This window comes from Hoplias malabaricus, chromosome 5 (genome assembly GCF_029633855.1).
Source record: "Hoplias malabaricus isolate fHopMal1 chromosome 5, fHopMal1.hap1, whole genome shotgun sequence".
In the NCBI taxonomy this organism is placed as follows: Eukaryota; Metazoa; Chordata; class Actinopteri; order Characiformes; family Erythrinidae; genus Hoplias; species Hoplias malabaricus.
Genome location: NC_089804.1, coordinates 52,060,453 through 52,081,064, shown reverse-complemented (window position 1 = coordinate 52,081,064; position 20,612 = coordinate 52,060,453). Strand labels below are relative to the sequence as shown.

General features: G+C 40.8%; 1 protein-coding gene across 3 annotated transcripts in view; it reads right to left on the bottom strand.

Annotated features, from left to right (window-relative positions):
• The window catches only part of b4galnt1a (beta-1,4-N-acetyl-galactosaminyl transferase 1a), a 28,937-nt gene extending 9,709 nt beyond the window's left edge, over positions 1–19,228 (bottom strand). The window contains exons 1-9 of one of the 3 annotated variants that reach the window (XM_066671144.1): positions 19,124–19,228; positions 9,170–9,378; positions 7,289–7,453; positions 6,511–6,617; positions 6,221–6,258; positions 5,786–5,966; positions 4,758–4,850; positions 4,248–4,435; positions 1,389–1,529 (exon numbers count right to left, since the gene is read on the bottom strand). In XM_066671144.1, the coding sequence (XP_066527241.1) occupies positions 1,389–1,529; positions 4,248–4,435; positions 4,758–4,850; positions 5,786–5,966; positions 6,221–6,258; positions 6,511–6,617; positions 7,289–7,453; positions 9,170–9,378; positions 19,124–19,162 (1,161 nt within the window). In that variant the 5' untranslated portion in view covers positions 19,163–19,228. Of the gene's footprint in view, positions 1–1,388; positions 1,530–4,247; positions 4,436–4,757; positions 4,851–5,785; positions 5,967–6,220; positions 6,259–6,510; positions 6,618–7,288; positions 7,454–9,169; positions 9,379–14,813; positions 15,210–19,123 lie in introns of those variants that run through there. The other 2 variants (XM_066671143.1, XM_066671145.1) reach the window with 2 other exon arrangements.
• Positions 19,229–20,612: the final 1,384 nt, after the last annotated feature.

The window sequence follows — 20,612 nt, the reverse complement described above, 5'->3', positions numbered from 1 at the left end:
AATTGCTGTGCGTAAGGGTCAAGGCCGTAAAACTGTACTGGATGCTCGTGATCTCCGGGCCCTTAAACGTCACTGCACCTCAAACAGGAATGCCACTGTCAAGGAAATAACAGAATGGGCTCAGGAATAGCTCCAGAAAGCATTGTCAGTGAACACAATCCACCGTGCCATCCGCCGTTGCCAGCTGAAACTCTACAGTGCAAAGAGGAAGCCATTTCTAAGCAAGCTCCACAAGCTCAGACGTTTGCACTGGGCCAGGGCTCTTTTAAAATGGAGTGTGGCAAAATGGAAGACTGTTCTGTGGTCAGATGGGTCACGATGTGAAGTTCATTATGGAACACTGGGACGCCATGTCATCCGGACCAGAGAGGACAAGGATAACCCAAGTTGTTATCAACGCTCCGTTCAGAAGCCTGCATCACTGATGGTATGGGGTTGCATGAGTGCTTGTGGCATAGGCAGCTTGCATGTCTGGAAAGGCACCATTAATGCAGAGAACTATGTTCAGGTTCTAGAACAACATATGCTCCCATCTAGACGTCATCTTTTTCAGGGAAGACCCTGCATTTTTCAACAAGATAATGCCAGACCACATTCTGCAGCAATCACATCATCATGGCTATGTAGGAGAAGGACCCGGGTACTGAAATGGCAGCCTGCAGTCCAGATCTTTCACCTATAGAGAACATTTGGCGCATCATAAAGAGGAAGGTGCAACAAAGACGGCCCAAGACGATTGAACAGTTAGAGGCCTGTATTAGACATGAATGGGAGAGCATTCCTATTTCTAAACTTGAGAAACTGGTCTCCTCTGTCCCCAGACGTCTGTTCAGTGTTGTAAGAAGGGGGGATGCCATACAGTGGTAAAAATGGCCTTGTCCCAACTTTTTTTGGGATTTGTCGACGCCATGAAATTTTGACACAACATTTTTCTCTTAAAATGATACATTATCTCAGTTTAAACTTTTGATCTGTGATTGTGTTCTATTCTGAATAAAATATTAGATGTTGGCACCTCCACATCATTGCATTCAGTTTTTATTCAAAATTTGTTTAGTGTCCCAACTTCTTTGGAATCCGGTTTGTAGATGTTACCAAGAATTTTATATAATCAAAGAGAGAAGCCGCCAGCTGTTCTCAGTAAAAATGGTACTGGCCACTGCATAGCTCACCATCACCACCACATTTGTGACAGACTCATGTCATGTGAATGCTTAAGCAGCTGTGAACAAACACCTGCCTGAATCAAATGGAACTATGGGCAAGTCCTTATTGAAGGCAGCAGAACAGAGATGGAACACAAATTGACATCCTTTTCTATTACGTGCAATATTCTTATTTTTGAGCTCCACAGAAAAGCTTAAGTTGTGGCATGTATTGTTTCTTACCAGGTCTAATGTGGTGCTCTCTAAGATCTTCACCATCTTCTCCAGCCTGGTTTTGTCTGTGAAGATGAAGTCATCATCTGCCCACAGTACATACTTGGTGGTAACCTGAGAAATGGCCAGGTTACGGCCAGCAAACCAACCCTGGCGATCACACAAATCAGGCCAGCTTTAAAGCAACGCAAGACATGCAAATAAACACTGAACAAACAGGCATGAACCAGGGAAAGGCAAATGTTTCTAGGAGGAGCTTGGGTCCAGTGACTAAGGTAAATATTATAAATACTGCATGTGAAAGACTAAATTAAACCCTAAATGCAAAACATACACCTGCTCTTAAACATAACCCTGACAATCATGCATGTGATCAGTCAGGCGGCACAGCAGTGTCCCTGTCACACAGCTCCAGGGTTCTGAGGTTGTAGGTTCCAGCCTTACTCCGGGTGACTGACGCTGTGTCAGAAACACTATTCACTATATTGAGTTCCACCATTTTGCAATAGTGTCTGAAAACAGTGGACTATATTCAGTACACTCAAGCCCACAATGCACTACAAAAACTTATATACATTAGCAGATTACCCATAATCCTTACCATTGTTTGGTAGAAACTTGCATGAAGTAGTGTCTGATATCGTTCACTACCCTCCTGAATTCAGTTCCGTATAATAGTACACTATAGTGAATAGGCTGATTGTGAACGTGAGTCTCTGTCAGTTCCACTACTTACTTCTCCATTTAAATGCCCTTTCTCCTCCACTAGCAAAAACGGTGTATGTTGGGACAGGATGACCTTGCTAATCATGGGTTCATGATAGTTATGTAACCCTAGAATAAAAAAAATTCTACAGATATCTGTAGAAGTAGCAAATTATCAAGTATAATTTAATACAGATTATTTAAAGCAGGTTATAGTCTCTATAGTCACTAAACTACTTGTGTCCAAGTGGTGCACTTATCAAGAAGTGGGTCTTAAATAGTCTATCTTTGCAGGAAATGAGGCACTTAAAGGCTTAACCTCAATGTAGCACACAGGGTACACTCAGAATCTCCCTCACTGTGGTGGTAACCTCAGGGGTAGATGTTCTGTATCTTAAATGAGAGAATCATTTATAATTGTAAATTTTAAACGTTGGTTTTGCATTGATATGCTCACTTTCATCTCCAGGGTGAATATTATTCATTCATTATCTGTAAGCGCTTATCCAGTTCAGGGTTGCGGTGGGTCCAGAGCCTACCTGGAATCATTGGGCACAAGGCGGGAATACACCCTGGAGGGTGCGCCAGTCCTTCACAGGGCAACACACACACTCACACCTACGGACACTTTTGAGTCGCCAATCCACCTACCAACGTGTGTTTGGACTGTGGGAGGAAACCGGAGCCCCCGGAGGGTGAATATTATGTTTGACATATTTGACACAGTTCTTTAATGAAAGATTACAAATAAATATTTACTATTCCTTCTGGAGGAGAGAATGTAATGCACCTTTAGGGGACAGAACTGGACTCTGAAGAAACAATACAGTAGAGGTTCATATTTCAAAAGGTACAACATTTGGTTTTAGAGAGTGTAGGGTAGATGAACTGAACAAAAATAAATGCAGCACTTGTTTTTGCTCCCATTTTTCATGAGCTGACCTCAGAAAAAGTCTTAGATCTTTAAGTACACAAAAGGCCTTTTTCTCTCAAATATTGGTCACAAATTTGTCTAAATCTGTGTTAATGAGGACTTCTCCTTTGCTGAGGTAATCCATCCACCTCACAGGTTTGGCATTACAAGATGCTAAGTAGACAGCATGTTTACTGCACAGGTGTGCCTTAGGCTGGCCACAATAAAAGCCCAATCTAAAATGTGCAGTTTTATCACGCAGCACAATGCCACAGATGTTGGAGGTTTTGAGGGCACGTGCAGTTGCAATGCTAACTGCAGAAATGTCAACCAGAGCTGCCTGTGAATTGAATGTTCATTTCTCTACCATAAACCGTGCCCAAAGGCATTTCAGAGAATTTGGCAGTACAGCCAACTAGCCTCATAACCGCAGACCACGTGTAACCACACCTGCCCGGGACATGTCCAGCATCTTCACCGCCAAGATCGTCTAAGACCAGCCACACGCACAGCTGCTGCAACAATCCGTTTGCATAACCAAAGAATTCCTGCACAAACTGTGAGAACCTCATCAGGGACTCCACGTGACTGCTGTTTTTTGTCGCAACCGACTTGAGTGGGCAAATGCTCACATTCAATGGTACGTTGGAGAGGTATTCTCTTCACATTTTTTTCACTGTACTGTTTTCACAAGGCAGATGGCAGATGTATCATGTGGGTGAAAGTTTTGCGGATGCTGCCTGTTGTGAAACAACAAACACAGGATATCGTGACGAAATCCTGAGGCCCATTGTTATGCCATTCATCCACGATCATCACCTCATGATCTTGCACATTTTAGAGTGGCCTTTTATTATTGCACACCTGTGCAATAATCATACTGTCTACTCAGCATCTTGATATGCCCCAGTTGTGAGGTGGAAGGATGATCTCAACAAGGGAGAAGTCCTCACTAACACAGATTTAGACAACTTTGTGAACATAGATTTTTAAGACCTCAGCTCATGAACAATGTGAGCAAAAAGAAGTGTGTTGCATTTATATTGAAGTTCAGTATAACTGCTGACAAACCAAAAAGCACTAATTATAGGGAGTGTCCACAAACCTTTGAACAAACAGTACATAGTTTGTGAATGTACTTATGTTAATACAGTGACTTAAGTTAGCAGATTCATTAATAAATTACATTTCAGCCCAGAAGTTCAAAGGGTTACTAACAGGTTTCTGAGCAGACAGACCTGAGCTCTTACCTTTCTGAAGGGCATGATGTAGTGCTCTATGTAGGGGCCAGTCACAGGCTTTGGGTGCTCACTGTCATCTGCTATAATTATGGAGATGGTGGGGTAGAACTGTCGAATGCTTTCAATCAAATCCTGAAGCTTGTCATAACGCAGAAATGTTTTGGTAGCAATTGTGACCAAGGCACTTATGTTATATTCTAGGAGAGGAAAAAATAAATCTAAATAAAACAGTATTTAAAGATTCAGGAGTTGTTTAACATTAAAAATCAGGACAGTGTATTTACGAAGTCTATTTTCTATAAAGAGCAGCTCACAGGAGCTGAAGAAATAAATCACTTTGCATTTCCTGAATGAACCAGTTAATTCTCCATGGTGCGGGTTCACCACAGAGGAGTGGCCAGGTTTTAAACATGTTTTGTACAGAACGTTACTGGCCAGTTGGTGTCAGAATGACGGCCGCTTCTTAACATTAACAGGAATCAGTACAGCCAATGACTGAACTATATTAGTGTTAGTTACCGTCTCCAGGTCCAGGATCATAGAGTTTGGGAGGGACTTCATGTCGGATTTTCACAGTAAACGCTGCCTGGAATCCATCGGTGCTATAATGCACTGGTTAAAAATAGACAGAAGTTTGCAATACACAGGTTAAGCAACACCAACACTGTTGTAGGTTTCAACCAAGGACAGTGCAATTGCAGGCAGGAATTCAACAAAATTAATATCCACCAATCAAACCTCACCATGTTCTCCTGGCTCACAATTCCAACATCTAGTGTAAAGCTTCTTTAAAAGATCAGATGATGTTACAACAGACTACTTGTTCATTCATTCATTATCTGTAACCGGTTATCCAATTCAGGGTCGCGGTGGGTCCAGAGCCTACCTGGAATCATTGGGCACGAGGCGGGAATACACCCTGGAGGGGGCGCCAGTCCTTCACAGGGCAACACAGACACACACATTCTTGGACACTTTTGAGTCGCCAATCCACCTACCAACGTGTGTTTTTGGACTGTGGAAGGAAACCCACGCAGACACAGGGAGAACACACCAACTCACAGACAGTCACCCGGAGCGGGAATCGAACCCACAACCTCCAGGCCCCTGGAGCTGTGTGACTGCGACACTACCTGCTGCACCACCATGCCGCAGACTACTTGTTATTACCCTTAATATCAGATGATTGCAAATCTTTAAAACTTTCAGATCAAGAACATAGTCTGTCACACTGTTCTCTGGTTCTATGATTCTGTAATCAAGCACAGTGCTTCTCAATAACACCCAGATATGACAGCAACCATACGGATTTATGCTGGTAATACGTGCAAGTGACTGCTATTTGAACCTTTATAAAAATAAAACCCAACACTTTCTCTGGGATCAAAAATATTACATATTTCAATGTTTGATGCAAAACAAATGAATGCAGAGCTCACAAAAAACACAGTTCCAAACTGTGCCACACCCGTTCTCCTTGTGCTGAAACAAAACCAGTTTGACATGAGTTGTGAAATGTTTGAAGAAGATACATAAACAAATCTCACCTATATCTGCAGTGTTGGGGTGGAAGATGGTGTTTGTGTACATGATGAAACCCAGCTGTCTGTTGAGTGCTGGCAGCAGTCTGCTGGAGATGTTCATTTGCATCTGTCCATTACCTGTCACTTGGACTTTGTCCACTACGTTGGAGATGGAAAAAGTCCCCATACTGGCAGATAAAATCACCTAGGATTTTAAATAAATTCGATCAGATCACGCATTTGTTAAACTGAATAGAATGAGGTGAATGGAAAAATGTGCTTTTTTTTGGTAATATGAATATTCTATTTTAAAACATTAAATAAACACACAGATATGGAAAAGGAGCATTCAAATAAAAAAGTAACCCCATTATCAACCCCCTGTGCCTCCAATTACATTCATTTTCAATAACAGCTTCATTTCATGCATGACCTCAAGCAAGCGCATGGAAAACATACCAAATAAAGACTCCTAGACTTGTGTTTCAGACCCAAACCTTAGAACAGAAAAACAAAGAAGCAGGTTTGCACTTGTAAAACAAAGGCAAATTTAAAAGTGAGATCCTGACAAACCTAACCCTTAAATGTTACATTGAATTTTTATCCCACACTCTGGGGCTACACATCTAAATACTCAGTGAATGTTGTTCACACTGAGCAACAGCTTCTAAAGCACAGGAAAAACGTGTTTTAACTGATGCAAGTTAGCTGCATTAGTCATTCACAACCAGTGTTATGCAACCGCTTACCTGGAATGACTATGGACGTTTTAGGTCGGACCTCGACTCCCTGGGTGGGGTACTGAAGAGGGCTGTTAGCTTCTGCAACTATTAGCACATCAGCTGCTGACTGAGCTCTATTAAGCCAAAAAAAGGGAAGAGAAGGGAGTATTAGTAAGTCTTTTCTCCCCACTTTGTTCCATTAACAGCATTGGCTGTTCTGTGTAGCCCTTACACTGGATGTTGCAAGATTGCTATGAGGATTTGATGGCACTAGTGAGGTGCTGATGTTAGATGAAATGTTCTGTATCACAAACACCACTCCAGATAATGTACTGGATGTGCGTCATGACTTCCAGAAAACAATTCCACAGCCCAGTGCCTAGGGGATTAATATTATTTTGGTTAGCTTTTGGAATGGGGTATTTATATCTGGGATCAGATGTGGTGGCTCCAGTATATTTTATACATCATTGCATTTCTTTGGAAATGATACTGTGCTGAGAGCACACACACAACAAAAGTGTGCCCTTTAAAATAGTACAGATTCATAAAGTAAAAATATAGTAGCCCTAATGTAATTAATGTAAAATTCATGAGAAATAAATGAGGATGCAATTAATGTAAGAAGATTTGACTCTTAACTCATGCCATATAAAGACAAACTAGCATTTTCAAATGGTGTTTCACAGGAGAGAAATAAAAGCAGTTGCTAATTTTAACTCATTGTTTATCTCTCCATCAAAAGCAGCTTTCAGCATCAGGGGAGTGTGTTTTAAATCAAAACAATGTCTTGTTGGCAACTCGCCTTTTGCGGAAGTTCTGGAATTCCGCCTTCCTTCGCTCCTGAACACCCTGCAACTTCGAGGCTTCAAAAGCTAGCTTTAGATCCTCAGCAGAAACAACAGGAAACAGCAGATCTGCGAATGGCATGTTTACACCCCGCTTTTCTCCTTCGCATACACAACCATTTCTGGATGGAATAAGATAAAGACATGGAACTGCTGTAAATCAATAATCAACCAATGATTAAATCAGGATATCAATAACAGACCTGCAGGAGTTCCGCAAATGCACAATGACGCATGTTTAAATACTGATGGTCTCTTCTACAGCTACTTTACAGCACACACAGGTGTTGCGCTGCACCCAGAGACTGGTTAAACTATTAGGTGTACAAACACATTTGAAAGCATTTTTGTGTAACAAAATAATAAACTGTTTTTGAGCTTTGAGTTGTATTCTCCCACCCTTCTGTCACTTTATTGTAACCATTACATAGCATTAAATAGGACCCCTCCCAATGCATATTAAACAAAATTTTAAATTGAATCAAATTTTTTACATTTTTAGCCAAGCAGGAAATCAGAATACAACACTTATCTGAGACTCAACAGAAAAGAGACAGCTGTTTCTACAGCTCCTTATAAGGCATCATGTATTTGCACACACTTATGGCTGGTGTTGTGTTTTATGAGGGGTTTGGACTTTAACCTCACTTTTGAGAGTCACTCTGGATAAGAGAGCCTGCTAAAGTTTGTAAACGTAAATAGACTTCTAACTATGCCTTGTGCCCAGTGATTCCAGGTAGGCTCTGGACCTACCACAACCCTGAAGTAAATAAGTGGTTATAGACAATGAATGAATGAGATTTCTAATTAACTGTAATAGTTATTTAATTAAAACAATCAAGAAGTGGATACGGTGATTTGGAGACGTCTGAAATTAAAACGCCACATTCTAAAGAGACTGTTTACATTAGAGATGACAGGGACCTAACACAAAAAGTGATTAACCGTGTTCAAATCTACAACACAGCAAGCCAATAGTCTAAATGGTTCACACTACACTGCTTGACATTTAAGACACTGTTTTATGATGTTTAGGATCACATCCAGTAAACAAGGAATGTCCCTGGACGTTCAAAATAGGTCTAAAAGTAGTCTGTCCGTCAAGGACATATTTTAAACGTCAATGGACGTCCAAAATCCATCTTAATAAGTTAGTTAAGTGGTGACCAATCGATAACGTCAGTGGACGTCCAAAATACGTTTTATACAAGTAATTTATTTTGGGACCAATTAATAACGTCAATGGACGTCTAAAATACATCTAATAGTCGTCTTTTCAATGTCTGTGTTTGGACGTCTTTTCAACTTTCATTTTCAACCTTAAGAGAACGTTGATTAGACGGCAGTCATTACGTTATTTCAACCTTGAATCAATGGCTAAATGTTTACTGGGCAAGTTTAAACCCATTTCATCCATCCATCCATTATCTGTAAGCGCTTATCCAGTTCAGGGTCGCGGTGGGTCCAGAGCCTACCTGGAATCATTGGGCGCAAGGCGGGAATACACCCTGGAGGGGGCGCCAGTCCTTCACAGGGCAACACACACACACACACATTCACACCTACGGACACTTTTGAGTCGCCAATCAATCTGCAACGTGTGTTTTTGTAAACCCATTTCAAATATTAATAAAGATACAAGCAGGTTCTCTACAGAATAATCTGTAAAACATGTGTGAGCCCTGATTCCCATCACAAATGCATTCTTTATTAAAAAGTCTCCAAATGTCTATAAAACCTCAGTGACAAATTTCTCAGTGGAACTGTCCTTTAGTGATGACCTGAGCACAACATTAAATAAGGGCAATGTTACTAAACAAGGGTTAATCCGTCCTCACCGTGCTGTGGCCTGTTTGAGGTTGTAAGAAACATTATCTAAATGTTGCGCTCCACTATGACGAAGCTTCTCCATGCTGGAATCCAGTCTTTGTTGGACATTGACCACACTCGAGGTGTTTGATATCCAGTGATGAAGAACAGCAGCCCCAAATATCAGTGTCAGAAGACAGCCCACCAAGACCTTCTTCCTTAGTGTTCGCAAAGTAGCCTGGAACACAAAGACACCATCATGAAAAGTAATGTAATTAACAATCATGATCTAAATTAATCCACCGGAGACTCCTGCCCTCACTCCTCTTCCTGGAAGAGGTCAGTTTATGAAGCTGTTCCCCCGAGTGCACAATAAGGCTTCTATTCAGCACTGTTTAAAATTACTTGAAAATTATTTACCAATGTATTATAAAAATGTATTTTATTTACTTTTGAGGTTAAACAAAAATAATCCTACTCTTGACATTTGATCACTGAAAAGGTCGTGACGAATAGTCCAAAATACAGAAGGATAATGTATTTTAAGCTTGAGACTCAAAGTATTTAAAAATAAAATCATGAAACGGTGTGGTTCATGCTCAAAATACTGTGGCATACTGTGACTGTCTGACTGCAGCGTGAGGTCCCTCTGTCCAAATTTAAACTCATACAGGTTGTTTCACACCAAACCACTATCTTTCTTTCTCTATACAGGATGTGCTGTGGTTGCTGGCCCTACATACGGTTAACACAAATGTTAAGTAACACTCACAGTAGTCATTTAACACAGTATTGATTTAACTTTGAATAAACAGTAAATTGGGCGGCACGGTAGTGTCGCAGTCACACAGCTCCAGGGACCTGGAGGTTGTGGGTTCGATTCCCGCTCTGGGTGACTGTCTGTGAGGAGTGTGGTGTGTTCTCTCTGTGTCTGCGTGGGTTTCCTCCGGGTGATTGTCTGTGAGGAGTGTGGTGTGTTCTCCCTGTGTCTGCGTGGGTTTCCTCCGGGTGATTGTCTGTGAGGAGTGTGGTGTGTTCTCTCTGTGTCTGCGTGGGTTTCCTCCGGATGCTCCGGTTTCCTCCTGCAGTCCAAAAACACACGTTGGTAGGTGGATTGGCGACTCAAAAGTGTCCGTAGGTGTGAGTGAATGTGTTGCCCTGTGAAGGCCTGGCACCCCCTCCAGGGTGTATTCCCGCCTTGCACCCAATGATTCCAGATAGGCTCTGGATCCACCGCTACAGATAATGAATGAATGAATAAACAGTAAATTTGCCAATCTTTTAAAGTGGATGTGACTGTACTGACAGTTACATTTAATTTGTTAAAGTAAACACAATGTGCTAAATAACTTAACTTCCTGACAGTATATTAACATAATTCAAAAGTATCTAAAACATAAATTGTCTACATGTACACTTTGAATACCTAGTGCACTTAGCAACTTTCACCATGAAACTAGAAACATTTAAGAATTGAGTACCGATTCAGAAATAAGCTTTGCCAAAAAACCCACCTAAAACAAGCGTTTATCTATTGCATTTCTAAATGGTGGCATTGTACCTGGCTTGTTACATTAATCTCAGGGCAATAAATGAACAGAATGAAGCTGGTGAGATCTGTTCATTCCCCGTCCCTTTCTATAATGGACCTCCATGACAAGTGCAGAAACAGCTGTGATAGGTGATACTTGTTCAGGTGATCCTGTGACGGTAACCAGACAGCCCTGTCCTTTAAAACCCTGATCATTTGTGGCTTCTCCTGGTGGTAATTTAATTATAACAGGGTGTGATCTTTCTGCCAGTAAAGCAAGTGTATACCGATGTTACTGACAATGACGGGCAGCACAAAAAGGGCAACATGGCAGGAGGAAGGTGACCCCTGCAGACTCCTCTTGGCAAGTGTTGGTCACAAACATGTGAACGACGTTTCAGGGCCAAAGTGGGGAAGGTAAGACGTTACACTATGAGACACAAGAGCCACTTGTTTAGCTGCTGCACTCTGTGTGTCATTATCATAGTAAAAATGTCTAAACCAGAGTCAGGGAGCCAGTGGGATTATTAATGACATAAAAGCCAAGAGATAATTTGATTATGGCAATAACTAAAAGGGTTTGGAGAGTGAGCAATCAAAGACCAAGTACCATTACAGACAAACGGACGACAGACCTTCAATCAGAAGCAAATTCAGATAGATTGTAACCTCATATGCAGTTTGAGAAGAGTTGAGACTTTCAGTCTCATTCTGTATCATCCTGAGCCTTACGTGATTCATAACTGCTTTTACTGTAATATTGATTTTTGATTTGTCATTGAATATGGAGTGGACTGGCTTAGAAGAGCCATTTGCCATTTATCCTCACTGACAGTCGTCCAGACAGAGAATATTAATGAGTCTGGATGGTTCTGTGGCTAAAATCGTAATTAAAACTGATATAAATTGTTTCATTCCTACTTTTGCTCTGCCGTCCCCTACAACAACAAAGTTAAAATCAACATGTAGAAAAACTGTGTGGTATGGCAGTTTAATTCAATAGTCTACTTTTTCAGGCTCCGAGGAAACACCTTGTATCCTTTTATGGGCCGGGTCACATAAGGTGGCATTGGGGGTAAAAAAAAAAAAAAAAACACAACAGGACATTACCCACCGGTCAAAATTGTAAACAAGGGTTTCCTCATAAGAAGGATGTTTATTTTGGACCGACATGAACAGCTACCAATCCCCCCAACTAACTTACATCATCCCTATGCACCAACTCTATGCTGAAAAAGCAGAGCCTCTGGAGAGAGATTAGTCTCAAAATCTTTACAAATGTGTAAATGTTAATCCACAAATTAAACACAAGTCACAAATATGTTGCACTGTTCAACAATGAATACATCACACTGTGTCTCACGGTCTGCAATTTGTACAACTACAGTTACATTCGTAAATACATGCATTTGGTTTTCATCGATATATCAGTTTTATACGAAAATAAACACAAACATAAATTTACATTGCAAATATTTGTAAAGTTGAAGTCTCGAATTTAAAATTTTTGTAAAATTTAGAATCTGCGTTTGTGGATCAAGTCACTCACGTGTTTTCCGTGATGTGTATTTGTTCATTTCCTCTCGCATTTCACCCAATCGAAATACACATTTTTTGAGACTAATCTCTCTCCATAAATCCCCACCCCCCTGTACTTTCTTACAACAGGAAAGATTGAACCTTGCATATCTCACACACACACACACACACACACACACACACACACACACACACACACACACACACACACACACACACACACACACACACACACACACACACACACACACACACACAGGTATGTCATAAAATATAAAATAGTTTCCAGCTGGATGTTGAAATGGTGACAAAATATAACAGGGTAGTAGTTATTTTTGTTCCTCTTTTCTGTATTGTTCTTGTAAATGTTTATATAATAACAACGTTATGTAAACGTTTTATATCAGCAAACACGAGTGTGGGAGTGACTAGGTGAGTGTGACGCCTTGTTGGGCTGGCGCTCTGCCCAGGGTTTGTTTCCTGAATGTGTGCAGTGATTCCTGGAGGAATAAGACAAAGCAGCTACCAAAAATTAAATCATATTTCTGTGTTTGGACTGTTTGGACAACTACATTACTACTACAACTGCAATTATTCCCAGAAATCATTCAGACGTACGTTTATAGGTGCATCATCAAAAAGTTCATTTCAGATATTCAATTAAAAAAATAATAAGCGAAGCTCATCATATAGATTCATGACAAACTATTTCAAGCGTGTCTAATCCCAATTTAAAAAGTGATTTTTAAATACAGAAACATTGGCCTACGCTGTGTGATGGCTCAGCAAGCACTAACTTCAGCAGCAGTCCACTCCTTGTGAATTTCCTCTCAAATTATTTAATGGCCTTTTCTTGGGAAACCTTTTAAGGCTGTGGTTTTCCCTGTTGGACCATTTTACCGGCTTAGGAGGTTTTCTAAGATAATGACTTTTCTTCTCATTGGCTGTAAACCATAATCATCAACATTAAAAGATATAAATCATTCATTCATTGTCTGTAACAGTTTAACCAGTTCAGGGTCAGGGTTGAGCGGTCCTGGAATCACAAGGCTGGAACACACCCAGAAGGAAGTGGCAGTCTTTCTCAGGGTGATACAATCACTCCCACACCTGTGGACACTTGAGTTGCCAATTCACCTAATAATGTGCGTTTTTGAAAAACCGTGTTTAGAAAAACGGAGCACCTCGGGGAGATCCACATGGACACACCACAAACACAGGCACCCGGAGCGGAACCCACAACCTGAAGTCCCTGGAGCTGTGTGAACGTGACACTACCTGCTGCACCACTGTGCCACCCCACGTTTTGAACTGAATTACTGAAATAAATTAAGCTTTTGATGATATTCTAATTTATTGAGACACACCTGTATATTCTCTGTAAAAAATGGGAGTGAATTATCAAAACTGTGCCTAGCAAACTTGTTTTATAAACACAGACCAGAGTATGACGAGTTTACAATCATGATTAGAGTCATGCTCCACCACAGCTCACTGCAGAAACGTAAGAAACTATACCTCACAATTCTTTCTCTACATTTCTACAGCTATAGTCTATTACAATATTTTAGCATGCTATAAAATGGCAGACATACATTGTGTGTGTGAATATGTATACACACACACACATATATATATATATATATATATGCGCAAAAGAATGATCTATGGCAGTGCTCTGGAATATTTGCCTTCCAGTGCTAGGCAAGAGGAAGTCTGATAAAGCAGCTTCGTTTCCTTTGCCCCCCCCCAATTCCAGTTTCTCAACATGTTCTCAGTGAAGGCCAAGCACGAGATCTTACGTATCACCTCTGACCATGATAAGCAGGCTGCAGTGAGAGACTGGGAAATAAGTGTGAACTGCACATTATTTGTTCACAGCAGCTACTGCAAGCTCCTTAGTTCACAGAATGGTTAGAAGGAACAGTGTGTAATATCTGTAACATAAAATTACAGCTTCAAAATCATTATGATGTTTCACTGACCTGTATATGGGGGTTAAATATAAATAATCTTAGCTTTGGGCATTAATAAGGGGTATTCTAAACTGGAATTCAGTTCCTGAGAGAAGTCATATTACCACTATGAGAATAGACACTGAATCAGGGTCTCCCTTAATCAGGCTCAAACAGGTCACACTTTCACATGGTTGGACTGCTAAAGTACAGGAAACAGCCACAATGATAACAATGGAAAAAAGTGAAAGGCTTCCAGCGGAATTCTTTAGAATGGTAACAAAACTTTGTTACCTACTCCTACAACTTGTGTTTAAAAATATGAAGATCATCTAACACAAACTCCATTTGCCCAGATATTTTAATAGTTAAGTCTAAGTCTTGGTGGAGATCCAAGCAAATACCTCACAACATACCTCACAAATATCCAACACAAAAGAACAATGTGCTCAGCTTCTGTAAACAACTGATATCATTTTTTATCTGAACCAGAAGTATGTCAAACTTATGCTTAATTGAGTTTCCCTAGAACATTTTAGGAGAACTACCATTCCTACTCCTGAGTCTTCAGCAAGTTGCTTTTAAAAAATAAAGACCAATAAAATAACTGAGATCGGCGTAGGAAAGCTTGTTAAAATCTCCCCTTACCTTCAGAAATGCGGCTATAAAACTTGTAGCCCTTACCATGGTCCTGGAGACGTGTCCAACTCCTCTATGAACGATAACAACTCCCTTGAACACTGCTGTAAAGCAGGTAATGTGGGAGGAGTCAGCATGAAACAGGTGACAGTGCTTTCAGGCTCAGTGCTGCCTATGTCCCTTTCCCTTCAGTCATAACGAGTTTTCTATGTCACAACAGAAGTTTGTAGAATCCAGTGTTTCCTAATCCAGTGTTTCTCAACCCAGGTCCTCGAGGCATGTTTAAGTGCAGGGGTCACCAATCCTATCCACAAAGGGCCTGTGTGACTGCAGGTTGTCGTTCCAACCAAACAGAAGGAGACAAGTTGATTAAACGAATAGATTCAGGTGTTCTCCTGATTAATTGGAATGAAAACCTGCAGTTACACCAACCCTTTGTGGTGAGCCTTGTTTTTTGCGTCTCTAATGCTTTAACTCTGAATGAACTTGCTAATTGACCTACAGGTCGAAGGTTGAGGTGTGTTGGGAGAAAGAACAGTGAATGTGCACAGCAAGGTGCCTCTAGAACCAGGATTGAGAAACACTGAACAGACCCCATATTCTACTGATAGTGTTTACATGTCGCCTGAAGACTGACTCACCTAAAAGTGAGTGGCTAAAATAAAACTGCAATACTGACAACAGGTGTTAAGACTGGGTACTGCATTCCTAATTCTAAAAACTGGAGAAGGTATTTTTGAGTGTTATCACGCTCTCCCAAAACATACCCCTCTCCATCCCAGCTGTAGTCATCCCAGACAGGAATTTGCGTGGGTTGCCAGATAGAGAAAAGGTATATGAAGGGGCTAAAATTTGACCTTCATAGCACAAAGAATGTGCCATAATCTATTAGCTTACACAGAGAGTGTACATCATTTCATTAAACTATCTACTAGCTATCTAATATCATTTGAAACAATGCTCATTCCTTATGTTCATCCTTTAAAACACACAAACTACCAAATTTACACTTTATTCCATACATAAACACCTGTAATTGTTTTGTTTAATTGTACAGTAAATTTTTTTTATTATGGCTGAGGCACACTGTGTTCGTCTGCTGTTGTGTTTCATACCTTGCAACCTGAGAGTGTAAACTTCAGTGGGATTGGACATTGGGCAGGATTACAGTCCAAAATACGAAGAGAACACACACTCCTCACATAATAATATAATGGCTGCAGCCCTGCTATCACAGATGCCAGTGCTTTGACTTGGCATGTTTCCTTAACCTCTGATGACACATCCTGGATATGACATAATACCAAAAACATATTACATATATTTGCAGCACACATTCCCCTTTTCTAAACAGCAACTGGAATAGTGAATCAAAAATGAAGTTCTGTGATTGCATTCCACCAGAAGCCTTCCAGAACTGAAGCAGGTGGCCAGCCCAGGAATTTCTTACACCAACAATAATTGGACCCAAACGAAACCAAATGGACTTTCAGGTGGGAGATCAACTAGGGTCACCAGATCTACATACATACATACATACGGGGGGGCGCTATGTGTGCTTTTCCCAGTAAACACTTAGCTGTTGTTTCAACGTTGATATAACACAATGACTGCCGTCTAATCAACATTCTCTTAAGGTTGAAAATGAAAGTTGAAAAGACGTCCAAACACAGACATTGAAAAGACGACTATTAGACGTATTTTGGACGTCCATTGACGTTATTAATTGATCCCGAAATAAATTACTTGTATAAAACGCGTTTTGGACGTCCACTGACGTTATCGATTGGTCACCACTTAACTAACTTATTAAGATGGATTTTGGACGTCCATTGACGTTTAAAATATGTCCTTGACGGACAGACTACTTTTAGACCTATTTTGAACGTCCAGGGACGTTCCTTGTTTACTGGGTTAGGTCATTTACACCTTTATTTGCTACACAAAACATGGGAATTTCTTATTTAATTCATCCGAGAACTTACATTTACGTTTCGGCATAGCTGCTCGAGATGAGGGTAGGTACATGAGCTTTGCCTGACGTAAACAAGGACTACTGACGTGCAGACTGACCAATTAAATGTTTACAGAGAAGGATATCGACCAATAACGGTAGCTCTACAGTCAGACCGTCCAATCAAAAGATTTTAGGCTACTTCACCACGCCCCCTTCTCACTCAAGCGAACCAATCGGAGTAGAGGAGGGCGGGACTAGTTTGTGAACGAAACGCTTCTTGAAAGTCTATGTAAGCTCAAAAAAAAAAAAAAAAATCCCGGACGTTTATGAAATTCCGCCTGAACATTTTTTTAAGTCTAAAAAGAGGACATGTCCGGGTAAAAGAGGACAAATGGTCACCCTAGATCAACATGTATCTAACGTACTTTCGCTGATAAGCTCCTAGGGCAGGTCTGGAATCACTAGAAGTGTTTTATCACTGGAGTGTGGTAGCGGTAAAGTTGGAAAACGGAATCTCAAGTGCCTGAATTGGAACTATATGATACCAGTGCTGATACGTAGAAAGAAAAACAGAGAACTAAACATAAAAAGGCCTACTCTTCTGCATTGCACTTAGCTGATGGAGAAAGTACAATTTATTTGAAGACACATGCCAACACCTTACAAAGATATTACTGGGTCACCCTCTTAACTCTTTCCTACTAAATGTGAGAATACACAGATTGCCACAGTAGGCAGGAAACAAAAAGGCAGGCATTAATGCAAGTAATTGTTTACAACAAATAAAACCAAAAACAACACAATCTGAAAACGACGAGCAGGACATGGAATACACAAACTAAAACAAACAGAAAACAACCGTGTATCAATTTTGTCCTTGTGTATTTGGGTTAAATTGTAATGGGATGGTTGTGGAAACTGATATTGTGGATTAAACAGTCAGTGTCACACCCAGAATATTTTTCACCAGCCATCTCTGATTGCTGCGTAAGATAAACATGCAGAGTAAATACAATAACGACAGCATGTCTGAAGCAGACATGCAACTGCTATCGCTAACACCTTATCAGTTTTTAGAACTTGGGATGTTCAAACTTTGCTTTTAATGTAACTGCTACCAACAAGCACCTCATCAGTTTGTACAACTCTGAATGTTTAAGCTTAGCATTTATCTTATCTTTTTGCCGTCCCTTTGCTCCTATCGCACTGTGACTTCCCCTGACTTAAATAAACTAGAACATCCTGAGCTCAAAGGCCTGCATCACTGAGTCTAAAGGATTTGTTATTCATTTGGGTGCATGACTAAGCTGTAGACACGGCTTGTTTATGGTCTGCTATGATGAAGTTTATTTTTTGCTTTGGGTTTTAGCTTAATTTCTTTTCAACACAAAGACTCTGTACAGTCTTAGAAGTCCAGTACAAATGGTTCCATTTTCTGTTTTTGTATTTTTCTCCACTTTATTTGTAATCTCCCAAAAAACAACAAGTAAATTCCATAATTTTATATTTTATATTATATATTTATTTTGTATTTTTCATTTCCAGTCTCCAACACTGAACTTTGGAGGTGCTATACATTTTTAAACATAAATATTTGAAAGGTATGGTGTACATATAGATCAGCCAGTTAACCTGTGTCTCATCCACTCACATGAGTGGATAACATGCCACCTAACACTAACATGCCACCACATTGTCAGAGCTGACGCCCCAATTCATATCCGCTCTGTGTTGGCCTTGATCACTGAAGAACACAGTGAAAAAGAGCAAATAATGTACGCAGAGCAACAAATGGCTTACAGTTTGAAAATGTAGATGATATGGTCCTGTACGGTCAGTAAGGAAGGAGAAACAAGGAGGTAGTCATAATGATAAAGTTCTACTGCAGTGAATGCCCAGAACAGCTCTTAAAACAGAGTACAGCTTCACATGTTTTCAATCTTAAGAGAACAGGAAAAAGCCAAAATGACGAACAACAATGGCATGTAGTGAAAGACATCCAGCTGGATTCTCCACAAAGGTAACAACAACTATAAAAACTCATGATAGACTCATGATATCACTGTGTTTTACATACAACAAATGTATATAAATGTAAGGCTATGAGGGACATCTAAGAGGACATCTTAATTTCCTTATTATCTCTACACAATTAAATCCATCTGCTCAGATATTTCTACTGAGGAAAAAAAAAACATCTGACAACAGTTTTTTTATCTGATCTATTTCAGAGCACCTATTTTGACAAATAATATTTCCCTACTGATTTTGTGTAACCTTTGAAAAGCTAATGCAGCCCTACAAATAAAATAACTGACCAGAGACTGGGGAGGGAAAAGAGGTTATTAAAATCTCCTCTTACCTTCAGAAACGTGGTTACAAAACATCTAGTCTTTGTCATGGTCCTAGAGTCTTTCGCTCCTCCGTGAAGAATAACAACTCCCTTGAACTCTGCTAGGGTCTCTAAAGCAAGCAGAGGGGTGGGGAGGAGGAGTCACAGACAGGACACAGCCTTTTATCTCATTACTCCATAGTGCAGTACTCCCATTTATCTGAATGTTTTAAACAGTTCACAGCAGATGTGAGTTGTTCAAGTTCAGTTCACTGGAATATTGCCTTACCTAGAAGTTAAGTGCAAGCGTGTGCTACCAAAAATAATTTTAAAAAAAGGTATCGGCCCCACAACCTCCTCATGTTGTAAGCTTTAGAAGTTCTCCCAGAACTTTCATATTTAAAGCAGCAACCTGTAATAGTGAAAGCAAGTGTTTAAATTGGGTATTGCAGACCAAGTGTGTCCTCTTGGTGTGTTGTCCCTGTGTCTGCATGGGTTTCCTCCAGGTGCTCCGGTTTCCTCCCACAGTCCAAAGACACACGTTGGTAGGTGGATTGGTGACTCAACAGTGTCCCTAGGTGTGAGTGAATGTGTGTGTGTTGCCCTGTGAAGGACTGGCGCCCCCTCCAGGGTGTATTCCCGCCTTGCGCCCAATGATCCCAGGTAGGCTCTGGACCCACCGAGACCCTGAACTGGATAAGCGCTTACAGATAATGAATGAATGAATGAAAGTGTTTAAATTGGGTACTGCAGTCCAAGTGTGTCCTCTTGGTGTGTTCTCCCTGTGTCTGTGTGGGTTTTCTCCGGGTGCTCCGGGTTCCTCCCACAGTCCAAAGACACACATTGGTAGGTGGATTGGCGACTCAAAAGTGTCCGTAGCTGTGAGTGTGTGAGTGAATATGTGTGTGTGTGTGTTGCCCTATGAAGGACTGGCGCCCCCTCCAGGGTGTATTCCCACCTTGCGCCCAATGATTCCAGGTAGGCTCTGGACCCACCGCGACCCTGAACTGGATAAGGGTTACAGATAATGAATGAATGAATGAAAGTGTTTAAATTGGGTACTGCAGTCCAAGTGTTTCCTCTTGGTGTGTTCTCCAGGTGTCCTCGTGGGTTTCCTCACACAGTCCAAAGACACACGTTGGTAGGTGGATTGACGACTCAAAACGTCTCCGTAGATGTGAGTGAATGTGTGTGTCACAACCTCCTCCAGGGTGTGTTCCCGCCTTGCCCCCAATGATTCTGGGAGGGCTCCAGACCCACCACGTCCCTGAACTGGATAAGAGGTTACAGACAATGAATGAATGTTACAAATGTTGTGGCAAGTTGTCTTATCCTTTAAAACCTCCGCTTAAAAAGTCTACGAATGTGTAACCCACTTGGAATGTCTCTGTCTCTGTAGATGAATTTCCATTTACCCCTTGTATACACACTCACCCACACCCACAGTAAATATACATTGCAATCCATCTTCCATTCAAGCATTAGTGTATGTGCAGTACATTTTCCCATTAATAGTTAA